At 43.1% G+C, this 25,586-nt stretch overlaps 1 protein-coding gene across 10 annotated transcripts in view; it reads right to left on the bottom strand.

Annotated features, from left to right (window-relative positions):
• BMAL1 (basic helix-loop-helix ARNT like 1) overlaps window positions 1-25,586 on the bottom strand; it is a 51,220-nt gene that overhangs the window by 1,265 nt on the left and 24,369 nt on the right. For 3 of the 10 annotated variants that reach the window (XM_077179486.1, XM_054634533.2, XM_077179484.1), the window contains exons 2-17: window positions 23,972-24,095; window positions 23,148-23,295; window positions 20,307-20,327; window positions 19,369-19,407; window positions 18,980-19,021; window positions 17,297-17,454; window positions 15,441-15,520; window positions 14,353-14,445; window positions 13,254-13,371; window positions 10,586-10,735; window positions 8,943-9,189; window positions 4,814-4,920; window positions 4,322-4,472; window positions 3,646-3,734; window positions 2,721-2,829; window positions 911-1,004 (exon numbers count right to left, since the gene is read on the bottom strand). In XM_077179486.1, coding sequence (XP_077035601.1) covers window positions 911-1,004; window positions 2,721-2,829; window positions 3,646-3,734; window positions 4,322-4,472; window positions 4,814-4,920; window positions 8,943-9,189; window positions 10,586-10,735; window positions 13,254-13,371; window positions 14,353-14,445; window positions 15,441-15,520; window positions 17,297-17,454; window positions 18,980-19,021; window positions 19,369-19,407; window positions 20,307-20,327; window positions 23,148-23,287 — 1,638 coding nt within the window. In that variant the 5' untranslated portion in view covers window positions 23,288-23,295; window positions 23,972-24,095. Of the gene's footprint in view, window positions 1-910; window positions 1,005-2,720; window positions 2,830-3,645; window positions 3,735-4,321; window positions 4,473-4,813; window positions 4,921-8,942; window positions 9,190-10,585; window positions 10,736-13,253; window positions 13,372-14,352; window positions 14,446-15,440; window positions 15,521-17,296; window positions 17,455-18,979; window positions 19,022-19,368; window positions 19,408-20,306; window positions 20,328-20,585; window positions 20,672-23,147; window positions 23,296-23,971; window positions 24,096-25,586 lie in introns of those variants that run through there. The other 7 variants (XM_077179487.1, XM_077179483.1, XM_077179488.1 and 4 more) reach the window with 5 other exon arrangements.

Here is a 25,586-nt window from a genome sequence, read left to right as displayed (position 1 = left end):
TTAATTTGTCCTATACTGGAATTTTTAATATAGGGTAGATGGATTTCCCAAAATAACCCTGTGGTTTATAACAAGCAATCTTCTAAACAAGGAGAAATATCAAGGGGGTGCTGAAAACGCCCCAGCCCTCCACCTGCATTTTCCTTTATGTCATGCCAGCAGCCCCTATTGTGTGGGCATGTTGAGCACTGTAGGGCAGAAGAAGAAAGAATAACTATTACCAGGATTGTAACTCTGTTCCAACCTGGAGCTTAATTTCAGTAACAAAGAGAGCTGGCAATAGACAGAAATATTTACTGTCTGTTCCAGTACAAGCAATTCTTACAAGCAAGTCATCATTTCTGAGAAAAAAAAGGTTAAGTCTGAAGCAGTGCATAAGGATCTGGATATGCTTTGGATAAGACTTCTACAAGTGTTTAGAGATTGCTTGAGTAGCACTCAGGTGCTATTACCAGCACTGAGCCACCTGAACTCTTGTCCTGGCTGCTTCCAGCAATCTCAGAGCAAGGCAGGTGCACGGTATTGACTTAAAAATACCCTCTGAGTGCCCAGGCAAGCACTGAGCTGTGCTGGTTTGTGCTCAGTGGTGGCATTCCTCGGGCACAGCCAGTGCTGCAGTGCCAGCAGTGCCAGCCTTCACCAGCACGGGGTGTCAGAGAGTTTCTGGAGGCTGGAGAGAGCAGCAGAGCTGTTCCTTGCAGCTCTGCTGCAAACATCCAACCTAGAGGGCAGGTGTCAGACACTGCTGCAGTTTGGGATGTGCTGCTGGCTGCCCCTCAGAACAGGGGCTGTGACCCCTCAGTGCTGTGGCTGGGCCCCTTTTCCAGCCCAGCAGGCAGGGGCTGTTCCCTGAGCACAGTCCCACATTCCCTGCCCTGACTGGCCCAGCCTGGGGGAAGCTCCTTCTCACCTTCTTCCCTCCTGGCGAGGACGTGTCGGGCGGGGGCGTGCTGGTGATGTTCAGGGGACTTGAGCCACAGCTGGAAGGTGATGATCCTCTTATCCTAAAACGTGCAGAAAACAGGGCATGCATTTACAAGCGACTCAGAGACCTGCAGCTTTAAGTACTGACTTCAGTATCAGGTGCCATAAGGTGCTAAAAGCATGAGCTTCATTTTTGTCATCTCCCTTTTTTGTGTTCCGCATGCCAGCAGGAGCGGCAATGCTGTTATCTGCAGCCAGACCAACAGTCCTGTGTAACTCCAGCCTGCTTGATCTGCAAGCTTTACCTCCTCCCTGTTTTTTTCCTGGGCAGCTTTCACAGAGTCCGAAGGAAAAGATCCTGGCTGCTAAGGAAAGCCTCGTTTTTGAGTATTTTACTTCAATTTCCACCAGCTAAGAGTTCCAGCTGCCTCAGTCAGAGTAACCCAGACTCCTCCAGTGAGCTCCTGCTCCAGAACTCCATTGGACACTGGATTGTTTGTAACTGCTCAAAGCCACATTGTTCACTTCCATTTTCCATAGCCTGATCAAACATTGTTAATAATGAATAATGTATTGACTGTAGCACCAACGAATCTCCAGACTAAAGGGAGGAGGGGTGGTTACAGAGAAAAGCAATGGAAATGGGATTCTTCTCCTTGGCAGAGTTCCCCTGGGAAAGCTGAACAGAAGGCAGCTTTGGAAAATAGTAACAGCTGCTGAAAAAGGACTGGAACTAACCCAGGGTCCGAACTGAAAAGCAAACATGGGTGGTAACCGCACTACTACACTCACTTGGGCTAATCAAATGTTTCACAGCTACTAAAAGGGATGGTTTTAAAGCTTCAAAGTCATGATTCAGCCATGTTTTTCTTTTTTCCTATTCCTACAGAGAGGAATGCAGCCTCAGGGATAGGTCTGCAGCTGCCTCAAGTGAGGACAGAGGGAGTCCCTGCCTGCAGCAGGAACAAAACTGTGGGAAACAGACTGAATGTGTTCCTGGACTGCAGCTCAGCCTGGTTAAATTGCTGCCACTGAACACCTGCTGGGTGAGACCCCTTTTAGAGGAAAGGAAACAGTTCCCAAGAGGAAATCAGTGAGGAACAGGGATTTTTAGCCAACAGAAATGAAGTGGTACCCCCTGAAAGCAGCTGCTCACACAGGTGAGAACACGAGAAGCAGCTGTCGACCCCCACAGCCCCTCAGTGACCCTGGGCTTGACCCAGCCCCACATCCTGACTGCCATGGGAAGGCCCCAGCACTGTGTCCTTGCCCCAAGAGCTGCAGGGGAACTGCAAAGCTCATCATGCACATCTAACAACCCCAAAAGCATCTGAGCAAATGGACTGCATGAAAACAAACATTGCTGTTTTGGCACACAGTCAACAGCTTTGGCATTTGGAGGTTGTGCCACTCACAGCCTCAAGTCACTGGGAAAAGAGCAGTCTGGAATGGATTTGTTTCTAGGTAGCTGCTCTTTTTAACTCTTGTTTCTGGTAAACAGGCCATCATCATCACCACTGCAAAGACATGCCAGTAGTGAAATCAGAAATCAGTCTCTTGCAGTGAAATCAGAAATCAGTCTCTTGCAGCAGGAAGCTGAAGGCTGTAACTCTTCATGCTTTCCCTGTGGGCTGACAGCCTCAGGGAGGCTGAACAGGAATCTGTAGTGTCTCAGTAAGGCTGGATCATTCCTTATTCAGCTTGAATAAATTGTTCTTGCAGAGGAAATTAAGGAAGTCTAACTCCTCTTTAAGAACAGGAATAAAAGAACTCAACTCCACACCATTTTCTCTCACCTGTGAATCTCCATGATTTCTTCAGCAATCATCCTCCCTATTTTCCCTGCCCCAGCTCTTGTTCCACCTGGAATTCCAGGCACAGTGGGATGGGTCCTTTTGGGGCCACCTGAAATGAGCAGAAATGTTAAGGTCAGAGAAAAGCTTGCAAACTTTCTCCACAGGGCAACTGTGTTTAGGCTTTGAGTGGCTGCAGGACCTTCTGAACAGGATTTATTGACAGTTCCACCAACTGCTGAGTGCCTTCAAATGGATGAAAAGCTCTGGCTTGCACTGAGCTGTGCTGGGTCTCAGATGTCCCTCTGTGCCAGCAGGGACAGGACAGGCCCCAACTCTTTCAGAATCTGGCTGTTCTCTTTCAGAACTGAGCCTCTGGTGTCCAGAGCTGGTACAGCATGGCCTTGTCAGACCCTGTGCCCAACCAGGCCCCTCTCCAAACATGTTTGTTCTCTGCTTTGTGTGAAGAACTTGCCAGTGCATACTCTACTCAATATGAGATAAACCCAAGGGAGCTGATGACTGCAGGTGACTGCAGGAATGTAAAAGTGAAGGGGAAAGTGAGGTGGGAGCAGTTAGGAGCTGTTTCTGTAATGTGATTTCACACCTGCACAGCACTTGGGAGGTTGGAAAGAACACCTCCACTTGGGAGGAGCACCTGCAAAGAGCCTGATATACTCCAAGCAGAGAAAAGCCCCCAGTGAGAGGGCAGGAAAGGCCTCAGCATTGCTTACCCAGAATGGATAATGCTTCTGGAAATGCAGATTTACCAACAGCCACCCTCAGCAGCTGTGGCTCAGACGCAAAGCTAAAGCTCATTTTCCTTAGGATATGAACAAATGTCAGTGCAGGAGGGCAGCAGGAGTGTGCAGGCAGGACGAGCTGCTGCCCAGGCAGGAGAGGCAGGGATGGCTGGGGCTGGAGTTACCTTCTCCAGCCTGGAGCACGCTGTCCATGCTGTGTGGGGACGCCGCCAGCTGCGGAAACGCCGCGTCCCCGCTCTCCAGGACCGTGGTGCTGTGGAGGGCAAGGGTGAGAAAAATCAGGCAGAGAAAACCCTACAGAGGGAGAAAAGCCTCCCAGTGACTACAACCCAGGTCATGCAGCCAGAGTTTCAGCATGGAATGCTTCAGGGTTTCAGCAGTGTCACCTCTGAGACTGACACCGGGGTTGGATAAACAACAGGGACCAACCACCCTCTTCCACCCCCAAGTGTGCAGTGCCAGACCCCAACAGCCTCTCTCAGCACAGAACTCCTCTGCAGGAACTATTCTGCTGAGAAGGCACCTCAAGAGAAAGGAAAAGAGGGGGGAAATACCTGCCAAAGCAAAGAAATGCACGCCCCTTAAGTTCCTACAAAGACCAAATCTCAGCTTTTCCCAAAGAAAGAACATATTTCTATTTTCTGCAAGCTTCAACGACCAGAAATTAAATTACTGCAATTTTTAAACTAAACCTGGGGTTGTTTTAACTCCCTGGGGTGTTGTCTGGAGAAGACAGCTATTGCCATACAGAAGGTGTGCACATATTTAGGTCAAATCTCATATGAGAAAAGGGCAGAGCAATGGGCATTCCCAGGCACCTGCTGGGGGAAAAGCACTTACGAAACCACTGTGTTTGTGGAGACAATGTATTCTACTTCTTTGGTCCAAGGGTTCATGAAACTGAACCAGCGACTCCGCAACGTAATAAAAGAGCCATCTTTTATTTTAAACTTGTAGCAGTTAGTTGTAATTTTTTCTCTTGTCTGCAAAACTGAAGACAGGCAGAAAGCAAGTCATTAGTGTCAAGCAGGCACCACAACATAAATAGGGCCCTTCTCAGGGAAAACCCAGTTAATTCCTCCCCACATCCCTCAAGAAAAATGCTATTCCTCCCTCATCCCCCTCACCCACCCTGAAGCTCAAATATTCCCTACAAATCCATGCAAGTCTGAGGTAATCCCAGTGTTTGGCACACACAGCACAGTGCTCTTGACTAAAGCATTTGCAAACAGCAATACCCAAATCTTTTCAAGTATTTGGTTTCCTTAATACGCAACAACCGTTCCCAATATTTTGAGCAAAATTTCTTTCCTGAATTATTAAGAGCCATACCTTGTCTGTGACATTCTGCAAGATGTGCTATATCATCTTGATGGAAATATTCATAACACGAAGTACCTAGAAGTTCCTGGGGTAAGTATGCCAGGATGGCTGTTGCCCTGGGGAAGGGAGGGGGAGGAAGAAAATTAAAAAAAAAAAAATAAAAATCTTTTCAAGTTGAAGTATTAGTCAGAGATTCCTAAAGCTCACACTGAGGCTGGGAAAGGCTCAAGTAATGCAGAAAGGAATTTTCGGCTTAGAAGGAAAAAAAAAATCCTTAATACTATTTTTAATTCTCAGGTAATTAAAAAAGTACCTAACACCCAGAGCCCTCAGGTATTACATTTGACCTACCATCACCAGAGGGGATGTAAGTCTTTCTAAATAGCTTTGAAGATTTGCTGTAATTTTGGAATTTAAGCCTGAAAAAAGCTGCCTTGTAGCAGCCACAAGATAACACAAAGCTTTCTGCACAAAGTGCCCCTGCACAACAACATCAAAGGCTTGGAGAACTCCAGGGTGGGACAGAACAACACCACACCAAACTTGACTTGGATTTTGTACATTTCTTAGAGGAAAATTCTTAGAATTCTTTAGAAGAATTCTCTAGAAGAATTTTCGTAGAAAAAAAAAATCTGTGTTTCTTAGAAGGAAATTACTGAGGGAGAAGTGAAGATTCCTTGAAGAAGCTGAAGTAAGTGTCACAATTCCAAACCATTCCAATTCAAATTAAACATGGAGAGCAATAAGGAACAAACCCAGGTAGATTAACATCTCGTCTGCAATCTCAAAAGAGCCCAAATGAAACAATATAAAATGCAGAAATTAGTACATATTAACAATTATGAGTAAGAACAGAGGGGAAAAAAGCTGAAGCACCAAATCCACAGTATTTCAATGTGGGGCATTTTTGTGTGTTCCCAAACACAAGAGATTTCAGCACTGCTTGAGGACACCTCAAGCCCTCCTTGACCGGGAGACCAACACCCTCAGCCTTGGAGAAGAAAACAAGAATTCAAACTGACTTCTGCAGGGTGAGCCTCATGCCTGGCCACTCAAAACTCATCAAAGCAATCTCTGAGAGAAGCACAAAGCAGCAAAACCAAGCCAGTCTTTAAAATGGAAGAGCTGGGAAGCCAGTCAAGCTCATTCCAGTGTATTTCCAAGAACTTTAACAACCAAGGCTTTCAGCAGCACTGCTGTGGTGGGACACCCCACACAGAGGGGGAACAACCAGCATGAGCAGCTACAGGGAATTTGTCAAGGAAAGGAGAATCTGCACCAAATTACAGCCACCAACAGACTGGGTGCATTCAGTAGCTGACCATGTTCTATGATGCAAGGAAGGAAATTTTTTGTGTCCTTCTGGAATATCATCCTGTATTTACTTTTCTCCTCAGCTTGCTTCTCCCACTTAACAAGGCAGCTCTGAATCCTGAAGCTGTATCTGATAACATCTGCATAGATAATAAACTTAATTTTACTCTCAAATCCAGCATGCAGACCCATCAGAAGTCCTGAATAAGTAAGAGATGATTCTCTTTAAAACTCTGCTCAGTGTAGCTGTTCATTCCAACAGAGAACTGTTCAGGAGCTCCCTGGCTGAGGCAGCCCAGCTAATTGGTACCTAATCCATTGCTGTGCTTCCCCAGGGACCATGAAATCCATGGAGACAGAAAAGGCCACATGGAGTTCAGGAAGTGTTTCTTCCTTGAGTTCCTTGGACAGATGATAAATGAACAGTGCAAGTCTATATGAACAAAACAACCTGACTTGGAAATAAATTGTTTTCAACTTTTACAGGTGCCTAAATATTCTCCAGGAAAAGCAAGGATCACTGGATGTCAGCTTCAGGCCTACAGATGAGGCTTTCCTCTAAATAAATTCCCTTTCAAAGAGTTCTTTGAAGTAGCATAGACATCCCAAGGATGTAAACAACAGCTGGAAAGCAATTCAGTAAAAGCATATGTGCTTAAATCCAATGGGTCAATATTTTCTGAGTCTCATTATTTTAAAAATGCCTTCAAACTACACATCAGGGGAATGAGCCTGATCTTTTGAAAATAAAACTTGTCTATAAACAAGACAGAATGGCATTTTCTGAGCAACAGGAAGCTCTGAATGCTCCCACAGCTCCCAGAGTGAGCACCAGCTCTGAGCACTCAGGAGTTGCTATTTTCATAAGCTTTCTATCAAATAAAAAAACCCAAACAACCCAACCTAACCAAAACCCACAAACCCAACCACTCCAAAACAGATAAATAATATAAAAAAATAAATATTCTCTGCACTTGAATTCCTCCCATGACTATCCTCTGCTTCCTCTCAAAGGGCACTAAAGATCAGCTGAGTCTCCCCTGAACCCAATTCCAGCAGGCAGATTCTGTCAGAGTTTAGAGTTTGGGCTTTTCTGTGTCTCAAGCAGCTGAGGCAAAGCCACGGGGAGGGAAACTGGAGCAGGCTCATCTGGGCAGTCTCAATCCCTCTTGACAAGGAAGGCAACCAAGCATCCCTCTCCAACCAACCCAGCATAACCTCTCCATTAACATCCTTCAACCTCCTACTTTTCCCTCCACCATCCAGCAATTTTCAAGGAAGATTCAGGTCATATGTACCTGCTACTGAAGAAAATCCAAGGCCTTTCTTTTGGAAAAGGGAAGAATTACCCTTTTAGATAATAAATTGATGTTTGAAAGCAGATGCCACACGGGCACAAGTTCTCAAACCGTTTCCAGGAGATAACCCTTATGAAAAGCTTTCCTTCTTACAAACACAAAGGGTCCCAGAGAGAAGCATTAATCCAGCAGAAAGTGTCCTAGTAAACAGTTATGTAAGTGTGCATGCTAGCAAAGCCTAACCCAGCTCTGCAGCCTCTCAACAGCCTGGTGTTTGCAAGAGGTTTCATGTAACAGAGGGAGCAATTAGGGTCCAGTTTCAAACCATTTTCTTCTGAAGATTACACACATACAGAATACATACCCCCTAATGAATTGGCAGAAAAGATCCTGGCGTTATTCTGCCACATTTTTGGAAGTTTGGGGGGTTTTTTAAAAAATTTCATCAGCCACGCTGAATTAATGCATAGTAACAGCTCTGAGCTCCACCTCAAAGCCAACCCAGTAAAGAAAGCTCAAAAGGGCAGTAATTCCTTTTCCCAACAGTATTCATGTGAAATACAAAGCTGTGTTTGGTGTCAGGTACATGCAGGCAATGTGTGTATTTGTGACTGTGATATGTGTGGAAACAGACCATGGGACAGTTATAAAGATGAATTCTAATAATAACAGAGAAAGTAAAGCATGGAAAAAGGCCTTTGAACCTATCCTTTGTTCACAATTAACCTTAGTTGATTTAGGAGCATTTGAATTAAAGCGTTAAGGATGTTGCTCTTTGCTTGTAGTTAAAGAGTTCTGCAATAATAACCTTTTGAAGTATAATTTTAGAATATTGCTGGTATCCTTGAAACTATAGCTTTGGAATATATATAAAGGAAGCATGCTTATCTCAGGCCTTAACAAAACAGAGAAAAGCAGCTTGACAAAGGAAGATGAACATCACCTCAAGGATTTATGGTTTTGACCAAGGGAAGCTGGACATCACTGTTATGAGATCTATAGTGCTTGCAATCAAAAGGTGGACCCACATCTGGGGAGCTGGACTCCACCAGATGGGATTTGTCTTTCTTCTTTCAGAAACCAGACCAGCACCATCTGGGGATACTCCTTTTGGGATACATCCTGAGAAAAACTAAATCACAATAGTGTATGGAATTGTGATGTAAAAATTGGGAATAGAAACTGCTGACAAAGCTGATGAGTACCCCTATAAATACCTGTAAGCCTCAGCTATGGGTGTGCAGTTGGAGGGAAAACTTCCCCTGCTGTACCCAGCGCTGTATTGCTCATACTTGACCATCCTCATTAATAAATTGATTGCTGCTGGAATATTGGCCTAGTCAAGCTTCTCATTTATAACAATAGCAACAGCTCTGAGCTCCATCTCAAAGCCAACCCAGTAAAAAAAGCTCAAAAGGGCAGCAACTCCTTTTCCCGACGGTATCCACAGAGCGCTGCCAGGCAAGCTGAGGCTGAGGTGGCGCTGGGCAGGGAGCTGGGGTGGAAGCTGTTAGGGGGATCCTCACCTCTGATCTACAAAGACGAACTTGCCGTCGATGGCGTGCCGGGACACGTACTCGGTGGGCTTCACCCGGATCTCGCCGTTGGCCGGCTGCGGCACCACGTGGGGATGGAGCCTCCCGATGGCCACAAGGCAGCTCAGGTTACAGCCCTCGTTATCGGGCTCGTTGTCTTCATCCAGGCCCATCTTTGTTGGAGGCCAGCTTTTTAAGTAGCCTGTGCTATGAATAGTGCAAAAGCTTTTGCGATCTGCTGTGAAAAGAAAACAAAACAAAACAAAAAAAATCCAAAAAACAAACAAACAAAAAAAACCAAACCAACAAAACCCAAGAAAGCAGTTAGGTCGTGTGTACAGCTTTGGAGAACTTCACCTCAATTCTGCTAATAATGCACCCCCTCTCTCATGCAGGAAATGTGGGATTCTCTTCTCTAAGGCGGGGCTGGGGGTGCTCAGCCTGGAGCAAAGGAGGCTCAGGGGTGCCTTTATCACTCTCTAGAGCTGCCTGACAGGAGGGTGCAGCCAGGTGGGGATCGGCCTCTCCTCCCGGGCAGCCGTGACAGGATGAGAGGACACGGCCTCCAGCTGCATCAGGGGAGGTTCAGGTGGGACATCAGCAGGAATTGCTGCACAGAAAGGATTGTCCAGCATGGGAAGGGGCTGCCCAGGGAGGTGCTGGAGTCCCCATCCCTGGAGGTGCTCAAGGAGTGACAGAGCACTCGGTGCCACAGCCTGGCTGACAGGGGGATGTTTGCTCAAAGCCTGGGACTCAATGATCTTGGAAACCTTTTCCAACCTTAACGACTCTGTGATTCCAAGGGCTTTTTCAGCACTCCTGCTGAAATGCAGCTAATCTGAGATAATCCAATAAACAATTTATCTTGGCAAAACCACTGTTTAGGAGAAACATCACATAGTTCAGACCAAGGTTGCTTTTGGTAATTTTGAGCAGAAATTGCATCACATTTTATTATTTCAGCAAAAGAGGCAAATAACCCAAAGGAACGTATGAAGAAATTAGTAGATATTGCCTCTGCTCTCTTGCTGCTTGTCTTTTCACTTTAACTAAACCAAATGTATCATTCACAGTTCTCAAAGAAGAAACCTTCACATTTGGGCTAAATATATATTCCAACATGCCTAGAATAATAGCCTGCAGAGGAGAAAATATTACCAACACTGCTAATGCTAAAAGGTGCAGAAACACCACGTTTCCAGTAGTCACAATGTACCAAACCCACAGATGAACTTAGAATTACACTCATTTTTTTGAGGTGGATATCCATCCACACATTCCTGGGCAGAGAACAAGGAACAGCTCCCCTTTACTGGAGACATTGGCCAGGTGGTCAAGGGTGAATGTGATCTGACCAATGTCTGAGGATGATGCAATAACCCCCCAGAGCTGCTGGCACACACTGCCTGAGAAAGTTTCAAGAAAGCAGAGTGGAGAATTTGGCTTTAAATGCTAAAACGGGTGTGTAAGAGATACTGGAGGGGGGCGAGAGGGAGTTTGAAGAAGTGACAGACCAAGACATAGCTCAGGATCTTACTAAGAAACATTGACAAATGTAAAAAAATGCAACCACTGCCAACGGGCAGCATTAAAAAAGATCCTGACAGCCTTGGCAACAAAAGCATGATGCCTACCTTTCTTCTTTGAGCAGGTTGAAGGGAAATCCTTGTCTTCTACCTTGACAGAGGGCCTGTTGCACTTCATCCTGCAGAAGAAGGAGCGCCGTGCCCCGGAGCAGAGGCGTGAGGGCCCGGGCGTGATGTCTGTCTTGACCGGGAGTCCGGCTGCGAGTGAGGGAGGCAGGGTCAGAGGGAACCACCCCAAACCCACCCCACAGTGCTTCAACCCCACCGGGCCTTGCCTCTCCTGCTTCTGAGGTTTTGATGTGTGTGACTGTGCAGGACCCAGCTGATCATACTGATACCTCGGGTTTTAGCTTTTTGGTTTTTCTTTCTTTTCGATTTTGTGCTGCTTTGGTGTGGGTTTCATATAAGGGGTAGTAAGGTGTGAGTTTTCGTATAAGGGGATAGTAAGGTGTGGGTCTGGGTTTCATGTCAGGGGATGGTAAGCTCTCTTCACAGAGTAGGTAGACACAGCAATTCCTTCTCTAGCTGGGGACCCAAGGACAGCCAATCCAGATCTCAGGCCCAAGAGCATAAACAGCGTGGACTGAAGAGAGAAAACACAAGAAGGATGGGACTGCATGGGCTGGAGCTGTGGTTGGACAATTAGCTCCAATATGCTAATGGACCAAAACTAGTAAAAATGTGAGCTCTTGTGACCAAGCCCTCCTTTGCTTCCATCTTAAAGCCATCTGGGTACTGCCAGGGTGTGGCCTTTGAAGGCTCTTCAACAAATATCCACTTTATTCCCAATAACTCTGTCTTGCCTCTGCTCCAGCTCCTTAAGGCATCAATACCAACACTGCAACTTCTGACTCTGGTTTCTGCTGTTAGAGCACTGAGGCTGGAGAACATGGGGTTCTCAGTACAGAGATCAGCAAGAGATTGGACAAATCCACACAAGTCCTGTGATAAACACTGCCATTTGTCTGCACTGCTTAAAAACAGAGAGATTACTCTATTATTATTCTGAGATTACTCAGAATTCCATACACAGTCACTCAGGAGGCTCCTGACCCTTCAGCCTGGCACTTTTCTATCACAACACCCTCCCAGAAAGTGTGTGCATATGGAGCAGAAGAGTCCAAATGACACTCCAGGGAGAGATGGAGGAGAAAAGGTAGCAGGGACCCACACAGGAACTGCAAATCCCCAAGACCTCCAGTTATGTCTCAGAAGTCTCTCTTGCCTTGCAGAAATAATTGCACATGGACATGCCCTAACAATAAATCCTGACCTTTATCAGATTCTCACAGGGGATTCTTTTCTGTGGGAAAACCAACCAAAACACACCAGTCTGAGCCACCAGCAGAGTGCTGGTACCACCAGGGCTCTGGGAAGACATGGAATGCTTCCATGGCATGCATCAGGAGCAAGGTATCAGCAAGGCCAGTGCTCCAAGGGCTGCTGGAGGATTTAAATCACACAGCAGCTTTTCCACAGCCTGCCATCCACTCCAACCATGACTGCAGGGGGATATGTAAAATCAAGCAGCTGTCAACATGAACAAAAACTTCTCAGGCCTTGTGGGCTTTTAACGTAATTCCAGTATTCTAGTGGAAAGTGTGCCTCCCTTACAATTCCACTGGAGTGAGGTGATCTCCAGGAGGTCAGGCTGCCCTGCACCACATGGCCTCCACACTGCTGCACCATGGTGTGAGTACAAGCTGTGCTGAGTTACTCATGCCAAGACAAAAATAAATACATGCATACATCCTCATACTCTTCACCAGTATGAGTTCTTGAAACTCTACCAATCCGTCTATCATAGCAGATGGGAAGACTGTAATTCATAGTATTTATTTTTTCCCTAACTTTGTCAGAGCCATACAAAAAAAAAAAAACCACAAAAAAAGCCAACAAAAAACCAGGAGGCAGCACTGGATATTCATGCTTGACAACCAATGAAACCAGGAGCCAGAAAAAAACTTCAGCTGATTCTGCTGAAGCCTCCAGGCTCCCTGCCCTCAAATGATCTCCCCCAACTTCAGTTTCTGAAGTTGAGCTGGTGGCTTCTGTGAGCTGAGATCCAGGAGATTTCTGCTCCTGACAAGCATGAGACTTAATGGCCTGGAAATCTGCAGTTGTAAGATACCACCTTCCACTTAAGCAGTGCAGACTCCTGTTATGAGAGGGAATTAAACACCCACTCACCCCAAGAGCAGCAGAGATTCAGAACTACTTGAAAATACCAGAATGGAACAGAGCTAAGAGACATGGCAGGAAATTATTCCAAAGTTAAAAACCTTCTGAGAGAAAGGCTGGGTCACTGATGGCAGTAAGCAATAAATAAGTAGATAAATAAAATGAATCCTCTATCTTGGCTGACAGCTAAGGACTACCAAGATAATACTGAGTGTATTCTGACCATTTAGAATGATGGATTAGAAGAAATGGAAAAAGTTAAAGGTTTGATGCCTGGAAGAGAGAGGACACCTCCCAGGTGAAGCCAGTTCCAGTAATGCCTCTGTGCCACAGTGCATGCCAAACCCAACAGCTTCCAGGAACTTGTTTCACACTTTGTTTTTCCTTTTTTTGTTTCTTGCTGTCTTTCAGCTACAACTTGCTTGGCATGAGACAATCCAGGCAGCATCCCCCCACATCCCCACTCGTGACATGAGGCAAAGCCCCAGCAGCAGTGACTCTGGGTGACATTGTGCCCAAAGCTGGGAACACTCACTTTTTGCATCTATAAGTCTTTCTCGTGGCGCGGTGTCAGAAGAAGAGAGCTGCTCCTTCACTTTGGCAATGTCTTTAGGATGGAGATAATCAAATAAACTTTGACCAATCAAATCATTCTGTAGAGATTGAACATTCAGTCAAAAAGTAAAATAATGGCTCAGCATGTTTTCTTCATTTTAGCATCCAGTATGAACAATCCTTTTACACATAGGTGTAACCAAGGAGTACCAAACATCCAGATCCAGCCTCATTGCAGGGGGTTTGGACTGGATGACCTTTCAGGGGTCCCTTCCAAACAAACTATTTTAGTGCTAAATGATTTGATGGAAGGTTTTCTCTGTGTATTGAAGTTATGACTACATTACACAGCAATTCCTGTCACATTTTCAGTAAGAGTTTTGCAGAATTGGCATGCTCAATTCCCCCCCACTGCATATTCTGGTTTCTACTCAAGTCTTACTTCTACCACACATTTGAATGAAAAAAAATCCTAATTGCAAATGTTATCTTTCATTATTTACATATGAATTTAGTATATACCTAACTAAATGCTGTCTGAGGAAAACTTTTGAAGCTAATACAGGTTTAGATTTGATGAGGAGTGCAGATGACAGAAAGAATTAAGATTATTTACACAATACATGGTCCAACTTAAGCCTTATGTTGAGCATATATTAAAAACCTGGCTTTGATATAACTGCTTTCCAGTTTCCATCAGTAAGTATGCAAGCAAAACCAGAACAGGTAGAAAGAAAACTAAGCTGAAAAATCCATGTGATGCTGCTGGAAAAACCCCAGACTGATGTTTCAATATTTGCTTGCACTCCCAATTAGGTAATGCTTTTGCAAGCCTGAGGGTAAATCCTTGGGCAGAATGCCTCAATCAGTGAATTAAATTTAGTTCCTTTTCACCTCTTGCTTTGAATGGAAACCAGAAAGAATCTTCTCTAATGACATGGCAGAGAAAAGCTCTCTCTCCTTGCAGCACCTCTCACCTTTCAAGAGAGACTCTTCCCTACCCCCCCAGATAAAGGCACAACCATCAAAAAGCTCTCAAATCTTTTAAGACCTAATGTACTTAAAATGGAAAGGAATACCTGACTGTAGTTGAGGATCTTGAAGACAGATTCTGAAACAAACAGTATCTTTCCTCTGTCACAGCCCACAACAAAAAGGAATCCATCTGCTGCCTAATTGGGGGGGGAAGTGAAATCCCAAGTTATACATCCACATTGCCTCGTTATAACCTTTAAAAGCACTTTGTGTACAGTAGAATTTCTACACTAGGAGAGCTGTCTTAACATTTAGAAGTAACTGAGTCAACAGGAAAAAATGTGAATTACAATGAAGGGGTTTTTTGCATCTGCAAACATTTTTTGGCACGATTCTGGGCATTGTGCCCAGAATGTAAAATAACTTTTAGGAGAAGAAAGAACCCAGGTCTTGTCCAATAATATTATGATTATGTTTAATAATGCCTTCAAATTAAAATGTTATTTTAACTGTACTTAAAAAAGCTCCTCTTTTAGAAACCAACCATAACCTGGATATTTATTTCTGTGCCTAGAGTCAAGCAATTCCTATTTGCAAAGTACTGTCTTTTAGTCACACACAGGCATGCAGGAATAGGCCCCAATTATGTATCTTCAGAGTCACAATGCTGCAGAAATTAAATTCTACATATGCTGCACCTGGACACTGCAGTGCTTCAACAATTACACAGCCACTAGAAAAGCTTAACTACTGACTAATGAGAGAAGAGAGGAGCTCCCCACACTATAAAAGCAGTGTAACAGCAGGCAGCCAAACACACTAAGTCATGTTACATCAGTAACCTCAATAAAAAGGTGTTCATTGTATCATTGTACACTGAAAATCATGGCAAGGTAACCCAGGGCAGCAAGCCCACAAGAAAACTATTCATGTGGTTTGTACATGTAATAACCGAAGATTCCAATGGTCCCCACCTAAATCGCCCTCTTCAACCTTCCTGCTTAAATTAAGAAATGCTAGTCATCATTAAACACACTGACTCTGTAAGTAGGCTCCAGATTTCTTAATTATCCTCCATAATCAAAACATTTTTAAGCTGACAGACAAGGCAGAAAAATACTGGTGGTGGGCTTTGGGAGAGCTATAGTCACAGATATTTGTATCTCTTAATTAATTAAAAGTTGGAACATACCCTGAGAATAAGGTGTTTTAATTCATCATCTGATAGAAAAGCAGGCTTGTAGTTTGCTTCTGTATATGGGTTTGTAGCACCTAAAGGAAACAAACAAACAATTCCCACATCACCAACACTATACACTTAAATGAGCAATCTTCCTTTGGCTCCTTCTTAGGCTGCTGTTCATTGCAGGAGTTCTTCAAAATGAACTTGTTTTGGTTTTACTATCAACATGAGCTCTGTTGGTATTAACTTAAAAAAGGATGAAGCTTTTTTTTGCCAAGACACAAGTACTGCATTAGAAATGCAAATTAAATGCCTCTGAGATATAAAAGTATTCCTTGACATAGTTGTGAACCCAAAGGCTGTCCTTGATTTATGGCCTGGTCTCAGAAGTAGAAATTATAACAATAAGATATTAAAGAATAAAAACATTCAAACTATTTCTTCACCTTATAACTCAGAAAAACATGACAAGGTTATGTAAACAAATCATCACTGAGGAATTTACAAATCAATTCTCTCATTCCAAGCCAAAGATAAAACCCAGCATTACAATGACATCATCTTACAATGCCAAAACCCCAAAATTGGCAACAAATGAGGCAGCTATTTATTAAGGAGTAATTCTTCTCATTCTGTTCTCTTCATAAAGGCAGAGGAGAGTCAAATTAGTAACCACTGAAGTGTTATAAAGTATTAACCTCATCAAATGACAGTGGCAGGAAAGCTAAGCCTTCCAAAACTGTGAGGCTAAATAAATATGACTGAAGGCACAGCTCTCCTAGAAATGACAACAATCACCAGGGTCTTCTTTACCATTCTTTACCCTTTTTTCTTCTCAGTAATGCATTTCTTGAAGGCTTAAAGCTTTGAACATCAGCACCAATTGTACTCAGGCACTGATTCAGTCATGTGAAGCTTTAGGAACACACAGTGATTTCTCACAACCTCAACTCTTCCAAACCTGTGTGTTTCCCTTCAAGTGTTTGCAACAGAAACTGGTCAAAAAGACCAAAATTAAGTTTTCAAAGTACTCTCTATTTTTTCACACAGACCTAAAGGTACAAACAGAAAACCTTACAAGTCCTGTGGGAATACCATACCTAAAATCTAACCTCTCTATCCAACAACCTGGTACATTGCCTGCTTAGAGCAGTGCTCATAGTGCACCACAATCAACTGTGCACTGCCCTTAAGCCCTTTGTTCCCTCTCCCCACATGCCCCAGCTGCCTTGGTGCAGTGGAGTCTGGCAGTAGTGATAAATGGATGGAAAATTATCCTTTTCTCATCCCCAGGTTCCCCCAGTCACGTCAGGGTATTTACTGGACCATGAACTAGGAAGCTGTGAATGAAAACTGAGCATCAGATGCTAAGAGAAGGGAGGAATCCTCCCAAAATGAATTAATATTGTATTTGTGGGGACCCTCGTGGCAGGGAGGAATGATGGATCTGACTCCATATTCCCAGAAGGCTAATTTATTATTTTGTGATACTATATTCTATTAAAGAATACTAAACTAAAGAATACAGAAAGGACTTCCCAGAGCCCCGACACAGCTTGGCACTCATTGCCCAGAGTCAAAACAACTCACACCAGAATCCAATCAAACAATCACCTGTGGTCAACAATCTCCAAACACATTTCACATGAGCAAAACAGAGGAGAAGCAAATGAGACATTTACTGTTTTCCTTTTTCTCTGAGGCTTCTCAGCTTCCCAGGAGAAAAATCCTGGGCAAAGGGATTTTTCTGGAGAATGTGAATGTGACAAATTAACTTACTCCTTCGGGGAAAAAAGGGAGAGGAAAAGCAGCGTGGCTTTGGGGAAATGCCACTTGGAATGGCCCTGCAGCCCCAGGGAACTCACCACGAAGAGTTTTCATGTGCTGGACAGCCATCCTGAGCACGGTGAGCTTGTCCAGCTTGCGGGACATGGCGTTGCACGTGGGCACCAGCGAGGCCAGCTCGTCGATGAAGCTGTTCATCTTATCCCTGCGCCGCTTCTCAATCTGGCTGTGAGCCTCCCTGCGCACACACACACAGCAGGGCACGTCAAACACATGGGACAATGACCAAAGCAACCTCCTCAGGGTGAGGGAGCCACCCTGTTATCCTCATGGACAGGACAGCAGGCACTCTGCAGATGTTTGATGTATGTGAAACACAAGGAGCAATGCCCAAAGCAACCCTCCTCAGGGTGAGGGAGCCACCCTGTTATCCTCATGGACAGGACAGCAGACACTCTGCAGATGTTTGATGCATGTGAAACACAAGGAGCAATGCCCAAAGGGAGCCACCCTGTTATCCTCGTGGACAGGACAGCAGACACTCTGCAGATGTTTGATGCATGTGAAACACAAGGAGCAATGCCCAAAGCAACCCTCCTCAGGGCGAGGGAGCCACCCTGTTATCCTCATGGACAGGACAGCAGACACTCTGCAGATGTTTGATGCATGTGAAACACAAGGAGCAATGCCCAAAGCAACCCTCCTCAGGGCGAGGGAGCCACCCTGTTATCCTCGTGGAAAGGATAGTAGAGACTCTTGAGGCAGAGTAGAAATTTTGCAGGGTAGAAATCCATTTTGATTTAGGTAGAATGTACATCTTTAAGTATGCAGCTTGCTGTGTAGTCTAGCTGCAAAAAGCCTGGGCTCAGAGAAACTGCTTCAGTGAAAGACAGAGATAAGGGGAGGGGGAGAGACAGAGGGTGATAGAGAGAGACAGAGACTGCTGTGAGAGCAGGTCAGCCTGACCTAGGAGTTCTTTCTGATAAAGAAGAACTAGCAGGAAACGTCACATGAAATTTGTGAAAATGAATATGTATGAACCTATTGTGAAATGGTATGCATATGTATTTGAGAGGGGGATAAAAAGGGACCTGAAGTTCCCAGAAGTACACATGTCTTTTAAGGAGAGCAATCTCCACATGTGTCCAGTGTTGTCATAAACATACCGGCTTTACAACTTTCACAAAAGTTGCAGTTTTGTTTATCTCTGCAAAACACTCTTCAGATATTTGATGTACATGAAGCACAAGGAGCAAGGCCCAAAGCAAGCTCCTCAGGGTGAGGGAGCCACTCTGTTATCCTCATGGAAAGGATAGCAGACACTCTGCAGATATTTGTTGTGAATTATTTGAGTAAAGAACAGTTATAAGCAACGGGAAAGGTTGCAGCACAAGCTTGTGGTTTGCCAGAAAACACACCCAGTGTTGGTCAGGTTTATATTTTCCCATATTAAGATTCACTGCTAACACTTTCACAACCCACTATGGAGTCTGAAAGAAGAATGATGAAGAATGTAACATTACCAGAAACATTTCTGGCTTCAATTTCAACGGCAATGAGGTGACTAAAACCAAGTTACTCACCAAATTAGTTGTTTCACCCTATGCAAACTTAATGAAAAATGTCAACAGTGCAAACATATGTAAAAATAAGGGAAGGTCAAAGCTAGAAAAAGATATTTGCAGAAGAAACATGCAGAAATAATTCATACATGGCAAAAAGAAAGAGACAATTCTTTTAAATATATTTGTTTAGAGCATTACCTTGCATTTTTTATCCTGCCTTGTTGGTCTGCATACTCCAATCTGTTGAGAAATGACATCACAAAGTTACAGTGTTGAAAGAACTCAACCCAACTCTTTTACTGCATCTCACATCCTACTGATCCTCATTAACATCAGGTTTTTTTAGAATTTGAATGCTTATTCAACCTTTCTACAGCAAAGATCAGGATCTGTAGCATTGCACCTCAGACCTGGGGGTGTTTTAGCTTGTCTGCTCCATGTTGTTTAAACTAAGGTTATTTAGATTATTGCTTCATGCCAACAAAGCAATAATTTGGGACCACAGTGACACTGAGAACAGGCATCCACAGTCAGGATCCTGTGTCAGAACTGTGGAACTGAGATTTCATTGACTGTATCAACAGTACCTTCCATGTTGGTCATCTTTATCTGTATCCATACCTTCCCTGCAGAAACAGAACAAAGCAACACATCACAAATTCAGCAGGACTTGCAGAACTGTTATCCAACCACCACAAAGTCAGAATCAAGTATTCCTGCCACCTCCAAATCACAAACACAAAAATAGGAGTATAAAAACAACAACCTGGAAGGACTAAGGAAGCTGTGTGGTTTTGTAACATTAAAACATTTTCTTAAATTAGTTGTGTCTCCTTCAGAACTCACTAAATGGCACAGTTTGATGTGTTTGACAGTAAAACATGCTGCAGTTCAAAGATATCATCTGTTACAAAAATGTTTTTCAGTTAACTACAGGAGGGGGAAAAAACCCAACCATGTGCAGATGCCTTCATGTTCTATAGCTCAGTTTGCCTTATAGTAGTTGATTTTGGGGTAGAAAATGGTAATAACCTAAATTAACACACCACTGGAGATGGCCAAATGCAAGGAGAGAATAAAAGTCTGTGTGAAACTAACCAGTCACACTGGAGATTAGTACAACTTTCAGGGTAGACACATGGTTTGCTTTTGTTTCAACATGAAGAAAAGAAAGAAGGAGAAAGGCATGAAAAATAGAAACAATCCCCCTCATTACATTCAATATTGTAGCCACATGTGCACAACTAAGCAGGAGAGGAGAGTATAAAAGTTTTCATAGCTGCACTTGGTAGAAAGAGCTAAATGCTCATGACTACACACCTTTTTTTAGACAAGATAACTAGGAAGAGAATGTTTTGGTTTACATCAATCTGTACAACTGTGCTCACATGGACATTCCTAGGCCTGCTCATTCTGGTTTAATTTCTACCTGTGAATTTTAGGTCTATGGAAGCAAAAGGCAGGGGAAAAAAACCACTGGGCATCTTTTTCAAGTGAAACCAATTACTAAAATATTTATACTTACTCAAAAGGAAAGCCATCGAGTCTGAAAAGAAAGAAAAATAAAGTACACCATATATAGGAAATAAGAACAATGTCTTACATTTTCTGCTGAAATTCTCAAGCTAATTCAGATTCTACTTGAAATGAAAAGCACAATGAAAACAGGACAATAGCAGAGAGTGTTTTCTAAAGAAACAAGCTCGTTCAAATTAATCTACTTTCTGAAAGAATAATTCTGCTTTTTAAGAAAAGAGAGCATAGTTCATTACACTTAATGTGAAAAACTAATAAAATAACTAACCTAAATTATGTTATGCAAATCATTGAGATATTGTTTCATCTTCAGAAAGGAAAGATCTGTGCTTTATGCGTGTTGTCCTTGTGGTTAGATAAATGGGATTTCAGAGGACTCTAAGGCCAGAAATAAAACATAAAAATAAAAATAAAGTATCCCAAGTTTCTCAGTTTCTGACTCTTGCCCAGCAGGATAGATGCACATTTTGCTTTAGTCTAAAGTCCCAAGCTGAACTTTATACAGACTTTATGATATCACAAGGAAATTAAACAGAATTTCTACATGCAAACCAACTGCTGGCATCACTTCAAGAATCTAAAGTGACCTGAAATAGCACTGAGCTTTACCATGATAAGAGGCTATGTTTTATAAAAGCCTTATGAAAAAGTCTTCTCATCTCAGCCCATGACATGCCTGTTATTCCTGTTCAACACTGGACACGAGCCCTCTTAACAATAAACATGGTAGCCTTTCATTTTAGTGCAGTATTATTCATTTTAGTGTAGTATTACTCACTGCACTCTTATATAAATTATCTTTGTGATTAGTTTTAAAATAATATTAATAACAATGCAAAATGTTTTCTTCATCTCCCAGCCTGCACACCTGAGCTATTGTCTTAGCCACTGACTGCTGATGCTCACAATTTAACAGCCCTTGTGACACCACCTTTAGCTCTGGGATGTTTGTGTGTAAGAAGCCCCAGAAAGCCAAATCTAGAAGAGGCACAAGGTAAGTTATTAATGCAACAGGGTAGTTTATTTTCTCATCATGTAATATTTCAATTGAAAGCATGAACCCCAAGCAAAATTTACTGTTCATAGTCCTGTTCATGAAGCTTTGGACAACAGCATTTGTGAAGTGCTGTTCAAGTGACAGCAGTAAGTTGGGCAGGGATTTTCCTGGAGCAGTTGCAGCAGAAAGAACTAAAAAGCTGTTGTGGAGAGCTGAAATTGCAGCTGATGACTCCTCTTGCTTGTATTCCAGAGGTGATCAAAGAACCACCCTAAACCACTGGTTCTGCCTCCCTTATTCCCTGGCTTCACTGGTACAGGAAGCATCCAACTGGGCACTTGGATAATTGATGTAATAAAACCATTAACAGGTAGCAGAAGTTGAACAGAAGCATTTCTGAACATTTGCCCATACATACACGTATAAGGAGAGGTCAAGGCAGCCTCCCTTAAGTTCTGCTTTCCAAGAGGAATATTTAGTATCCACCATTTACTTTGCAACACAAAATGAACTATGTGATAAGTAGTGGTATGTAGTGTATGACTACAAAATAAGTAAAGTTATTTTACTAAGGATTCAAGGAAACAGTTTTCACACATTTTAAAAAATGCAGACAAAACCTAAAGGGCAGAATTATACCTTACAAGAACAAGCTGTCTTTTGGAAAAGAGGGCTTGAGTAATGCTTCCTACCCAGAGGAATAAAAAAGGAGAAATCCTTTCTAGAGAAGAGGAAGTTGGTAGGATTGAGGCTGTTCACTCAATTTTGTAGTACTCAATTCGAGTAAAGGGACACATGTGCTTTTCAGGGAGACTAAAGGCAGTTCAGAGAGGTATTTAAATATTTTGTGCCTAAGTTCTCCTAAAAAGAATCTAATTCTTAATTGTGATGCTCGGCATGGATTAAAAATTCTGCTCCTCCTCGTAAACAGAGCTGCCAACAATCCAAAGGCCCTCAGCAATAAAGTCTGTGCTAAGTTACATAAAAATGGACTCTGTGGCTGAATGAATGAATAATGGATGTGGCCACTCACAAGTTCCCCTGCAGCCACACTTTGTGAAGTTACAATGCAGAGCAGGCTTGCACAGGCACTTGCAGTAAGTAGGTTGCCCTTGCTGCTCCCAGTGCAGGAACCGGTCTGGGGGCTTGGCAAACTCTGCCGTGCCCTTCACTGCTCTGCAGCAGAGGTGGTGGGATTTCCTGCTACAGCTGAGAACCACTACAGGATTAAGCCAGTTGATTAAAAGAAAGACAGCTCTAATAGCTCAAACCAGAGACTATTCAGATTCATATTCAAATGAGAGACCAAAATAGCTTCATCAGGTAAAGGCTGGCAGCACACTGATAGGAAGTGACTAAATAGGCAAAAAATAGGTGAAGAGAAGGAACTACTCCTAGTTTTGCTTCCACTTTTCAATAAATTTATTATCTTCCCCTTCTGTTAGTCAGACATTGTACCTCCTATGTAAATGGTCAATATATAATCAACCTTCACACAGTACATTTCATCAGTACTAATTCCATTCCCCCACCAGCCAGAAGTTTTTCTTCTCAGCTTTACCCCATTTGATAGCCTTCAATTCTAGCTGCACTGAGATGACAGCTTTATTATTATTATTATTATTATTATTATTATTATTATTATTATTATTATTAAATAATGAACTTGGCTCTTAGTGCACAGTAGCTCTCTTCTCTATTAAAACCTTTAAAGCAGGTTGTAAAGCAGAGGTTATTTAAAAACTGCTATAAATATTTCTATAGTCTTCCCCACTGTATTGTTGTGTTACCACCTCCTTTTAGCAGTGCTAAATCAAGAGAAATCCAACTTACTGATAATCAGTTGAGCTTCCCTTTCTTTTCCTATTACAGTCCATTCCTGAAGTGCTAAGGGAACTGGAGATCAAGTCAGCAGGGTCTGGTGACATAAAGTCACTAATTGTAGAAGATATGTCCATCCTTTGGTCTGCCATTGGACTGTCTAACATTAGGGAAGAAATAAAAAACAACCCCCCAACCAAAACCACTGCATTAATATAAGCAGACACTTACATATTCTTAACCAAAAAAGTTATCTCAAACTTAGCATTCTTAAAAAACTGCAATATTCAGTTTCTATTTTTCCCTCTTGCTGTAAAAATAGCAGGTAATTTCTCCTTTTCCAGTTACTGCTGTATGGAGTATTGCACACAGACCATGACCATTCTCAAAACACATTATGTAACACAATTGTCTTTAAAGATTTGTCAGAATAATCTTGGCTTACTCTTATGTTACCTGGCCAGCCAATTGCTTCTTCCTAACAGGAATATTTCTGACAGGGAACACTTGTTTTAATGTGTCTCTGCATTTGAAGGTCATATAAGAGCTCACAAACTTTTAAACTTCAATTTCCACTGAATTCAGAACATTTCCATAGAAATAAACACCTCTGCACAGCAGACTCCACAAATAAAAATATTAAAACCCGACGGTGGTCACAGAAGTCTAGTTAAAGGTAGAAATTAATCTAATTGGCTTTTTAATCCTCTAGACTGCAACTAATTCAAATCTTCACTATTTAATCCTCTAGACTGCAAATAATTACACTGTTGGAAGAAACCCTGTGAAAAGTTCCCTGCTAAATAGCATCAGCTGTGAAAGAGAAGAGGTTTTACCTGAAGGCCTGTCTTGGAAGCCTAAATCCACTTGGGCAAAGATGATGATGCTCAGCCCAAAGCAGCTGATAACCTTAGAACTCTTCCATGCCTCATGTTCTGTTGGTCAAATACTTTCAAAAACCTGAATGGGAGGAAAAACCAGCAAGCTTAAAAAACACCTTAAAAACAATTAGTTTAGTCACAGTTTATAAAAGCAATGGATGTTTCCAGCTCAGGGATCAAATACTCATTTCCTTACAAAGTGTAGAAGCTTTATCCATCCATCCAAAGGGTTAGCTGTTGGGATGTGCCTCTCCAATGGACCAAGCTTTGGGCAGAAGGAATCTCTGGCACCACCTCCTTTTTGGCCCTTTTACCATGCTCTGGTCTTTGCACAAACCCCCTCTGCTCACAGTGATCACAGGATGACAATCATGAGCACATCTGCTGCCAGAATGAGTGAAATTGCTGTCACAGAGCAAAGGACAGACTTACCCTTCAGTCCTGACTGCCTTACTCCAAGGGTGGTCCTAACTTTGGGCTTGGCTCACTGTTTTGTTTGCCACTGTAACAGCAGTTAGCATCTTCGAAGGACAGGGGTTAAACACGTGCAGGCTTCAGGTTTTATACAAAATGCACATCCCACACTGCAACTCAAGCCCTCAGATGTGTCTCCCAACTATACTACAAACACACGGATGCCCTTCCCTTCCACACTGCTGTCACAAAACAAGTTTTTCAGCAACACTTACTGAGGGAGATTTAGAAACTGTTTGACATTTTCCTCCTTCAAGGACACACAGTTTTCTGACTGATGCACCTGTGAACATCCTGACTGCCTTTCCAGCCTGTGACAGCAGTAGAACTGCCCAAGTACACAGAACAAGCAGCTCCCATGGCACTCTCAGGAGTTTACAAGCCAAACATCCTGTCAACATGATCACACTGTAACCAATTCTGCTGAAGCATGCATGTAGACATGATAGAAGCTATTAGCCAAAAAAAATCTAAAGCTGCTTGTTATCATTTTCTTCAGCTCTGCCAGAACAGCAAATTCAGAATTTCACAAGGTTAAATTATCTAAATTTCTGCTCCTGGCACTGTAAGGTCAGGCAAGTCATTGTCTTGGTACCACCAATACTGAAGGGAGGATCACTGCTGCCCCAGCAGCACAGCATCCAAAGGGTTGCTGAGGGCTCATTGTCCATCTCACCCAACAACTCCTCTGTGCTCCTTTCCCAAATAAATAACCCAACCCCTTTTCCATTCCTGAGAATGTGTGCACATACTGCTAGAGGCACATTAAGAGGCCAGCTGGCACCAGAACTGACCAAAGCCAAATCAGTACAAATTTAAGTCAAATTATGAAATGCCATTGAATCCATAACCACATTTGTTTTGCAAGGCTTTCATTCACACCCATAGCTGTTTGTAGATCAGGCCCTACTGTCTCCCTATTTTCCCAGCTGTCTCTCTTAGCCCCAGCAGCCCAACAGCTACAGACTCAGTGGTGTTTCTGTGGTGGATGAGGTTGCTGCATCTCAATTTACCAGTAAAACCAGTCACTGGCTATTCATCTGTGCTAGGTTCAGACCCAACCCATCCTCTTCTCTCAGTCGATGTGCAGAAATTA

This window comes from Agelaius phoeniceus, chromosome 6 (assembly GCF_051311805.1).
Source record: "Agelaius phoeniceus isolate bAgePho1 chromosome 6, bAgePho1.hap1, whole genome shotgun sequence".
Lineage (NCBI taxonomy): Eukaryota > Metazoa > Chordata > Aves > Passeriformes > Icteridae > Agelaius > Agelaius phoeniceus.
This window is presented reverse-complemented; position numbering and strand designations above follow the sequence as displayed.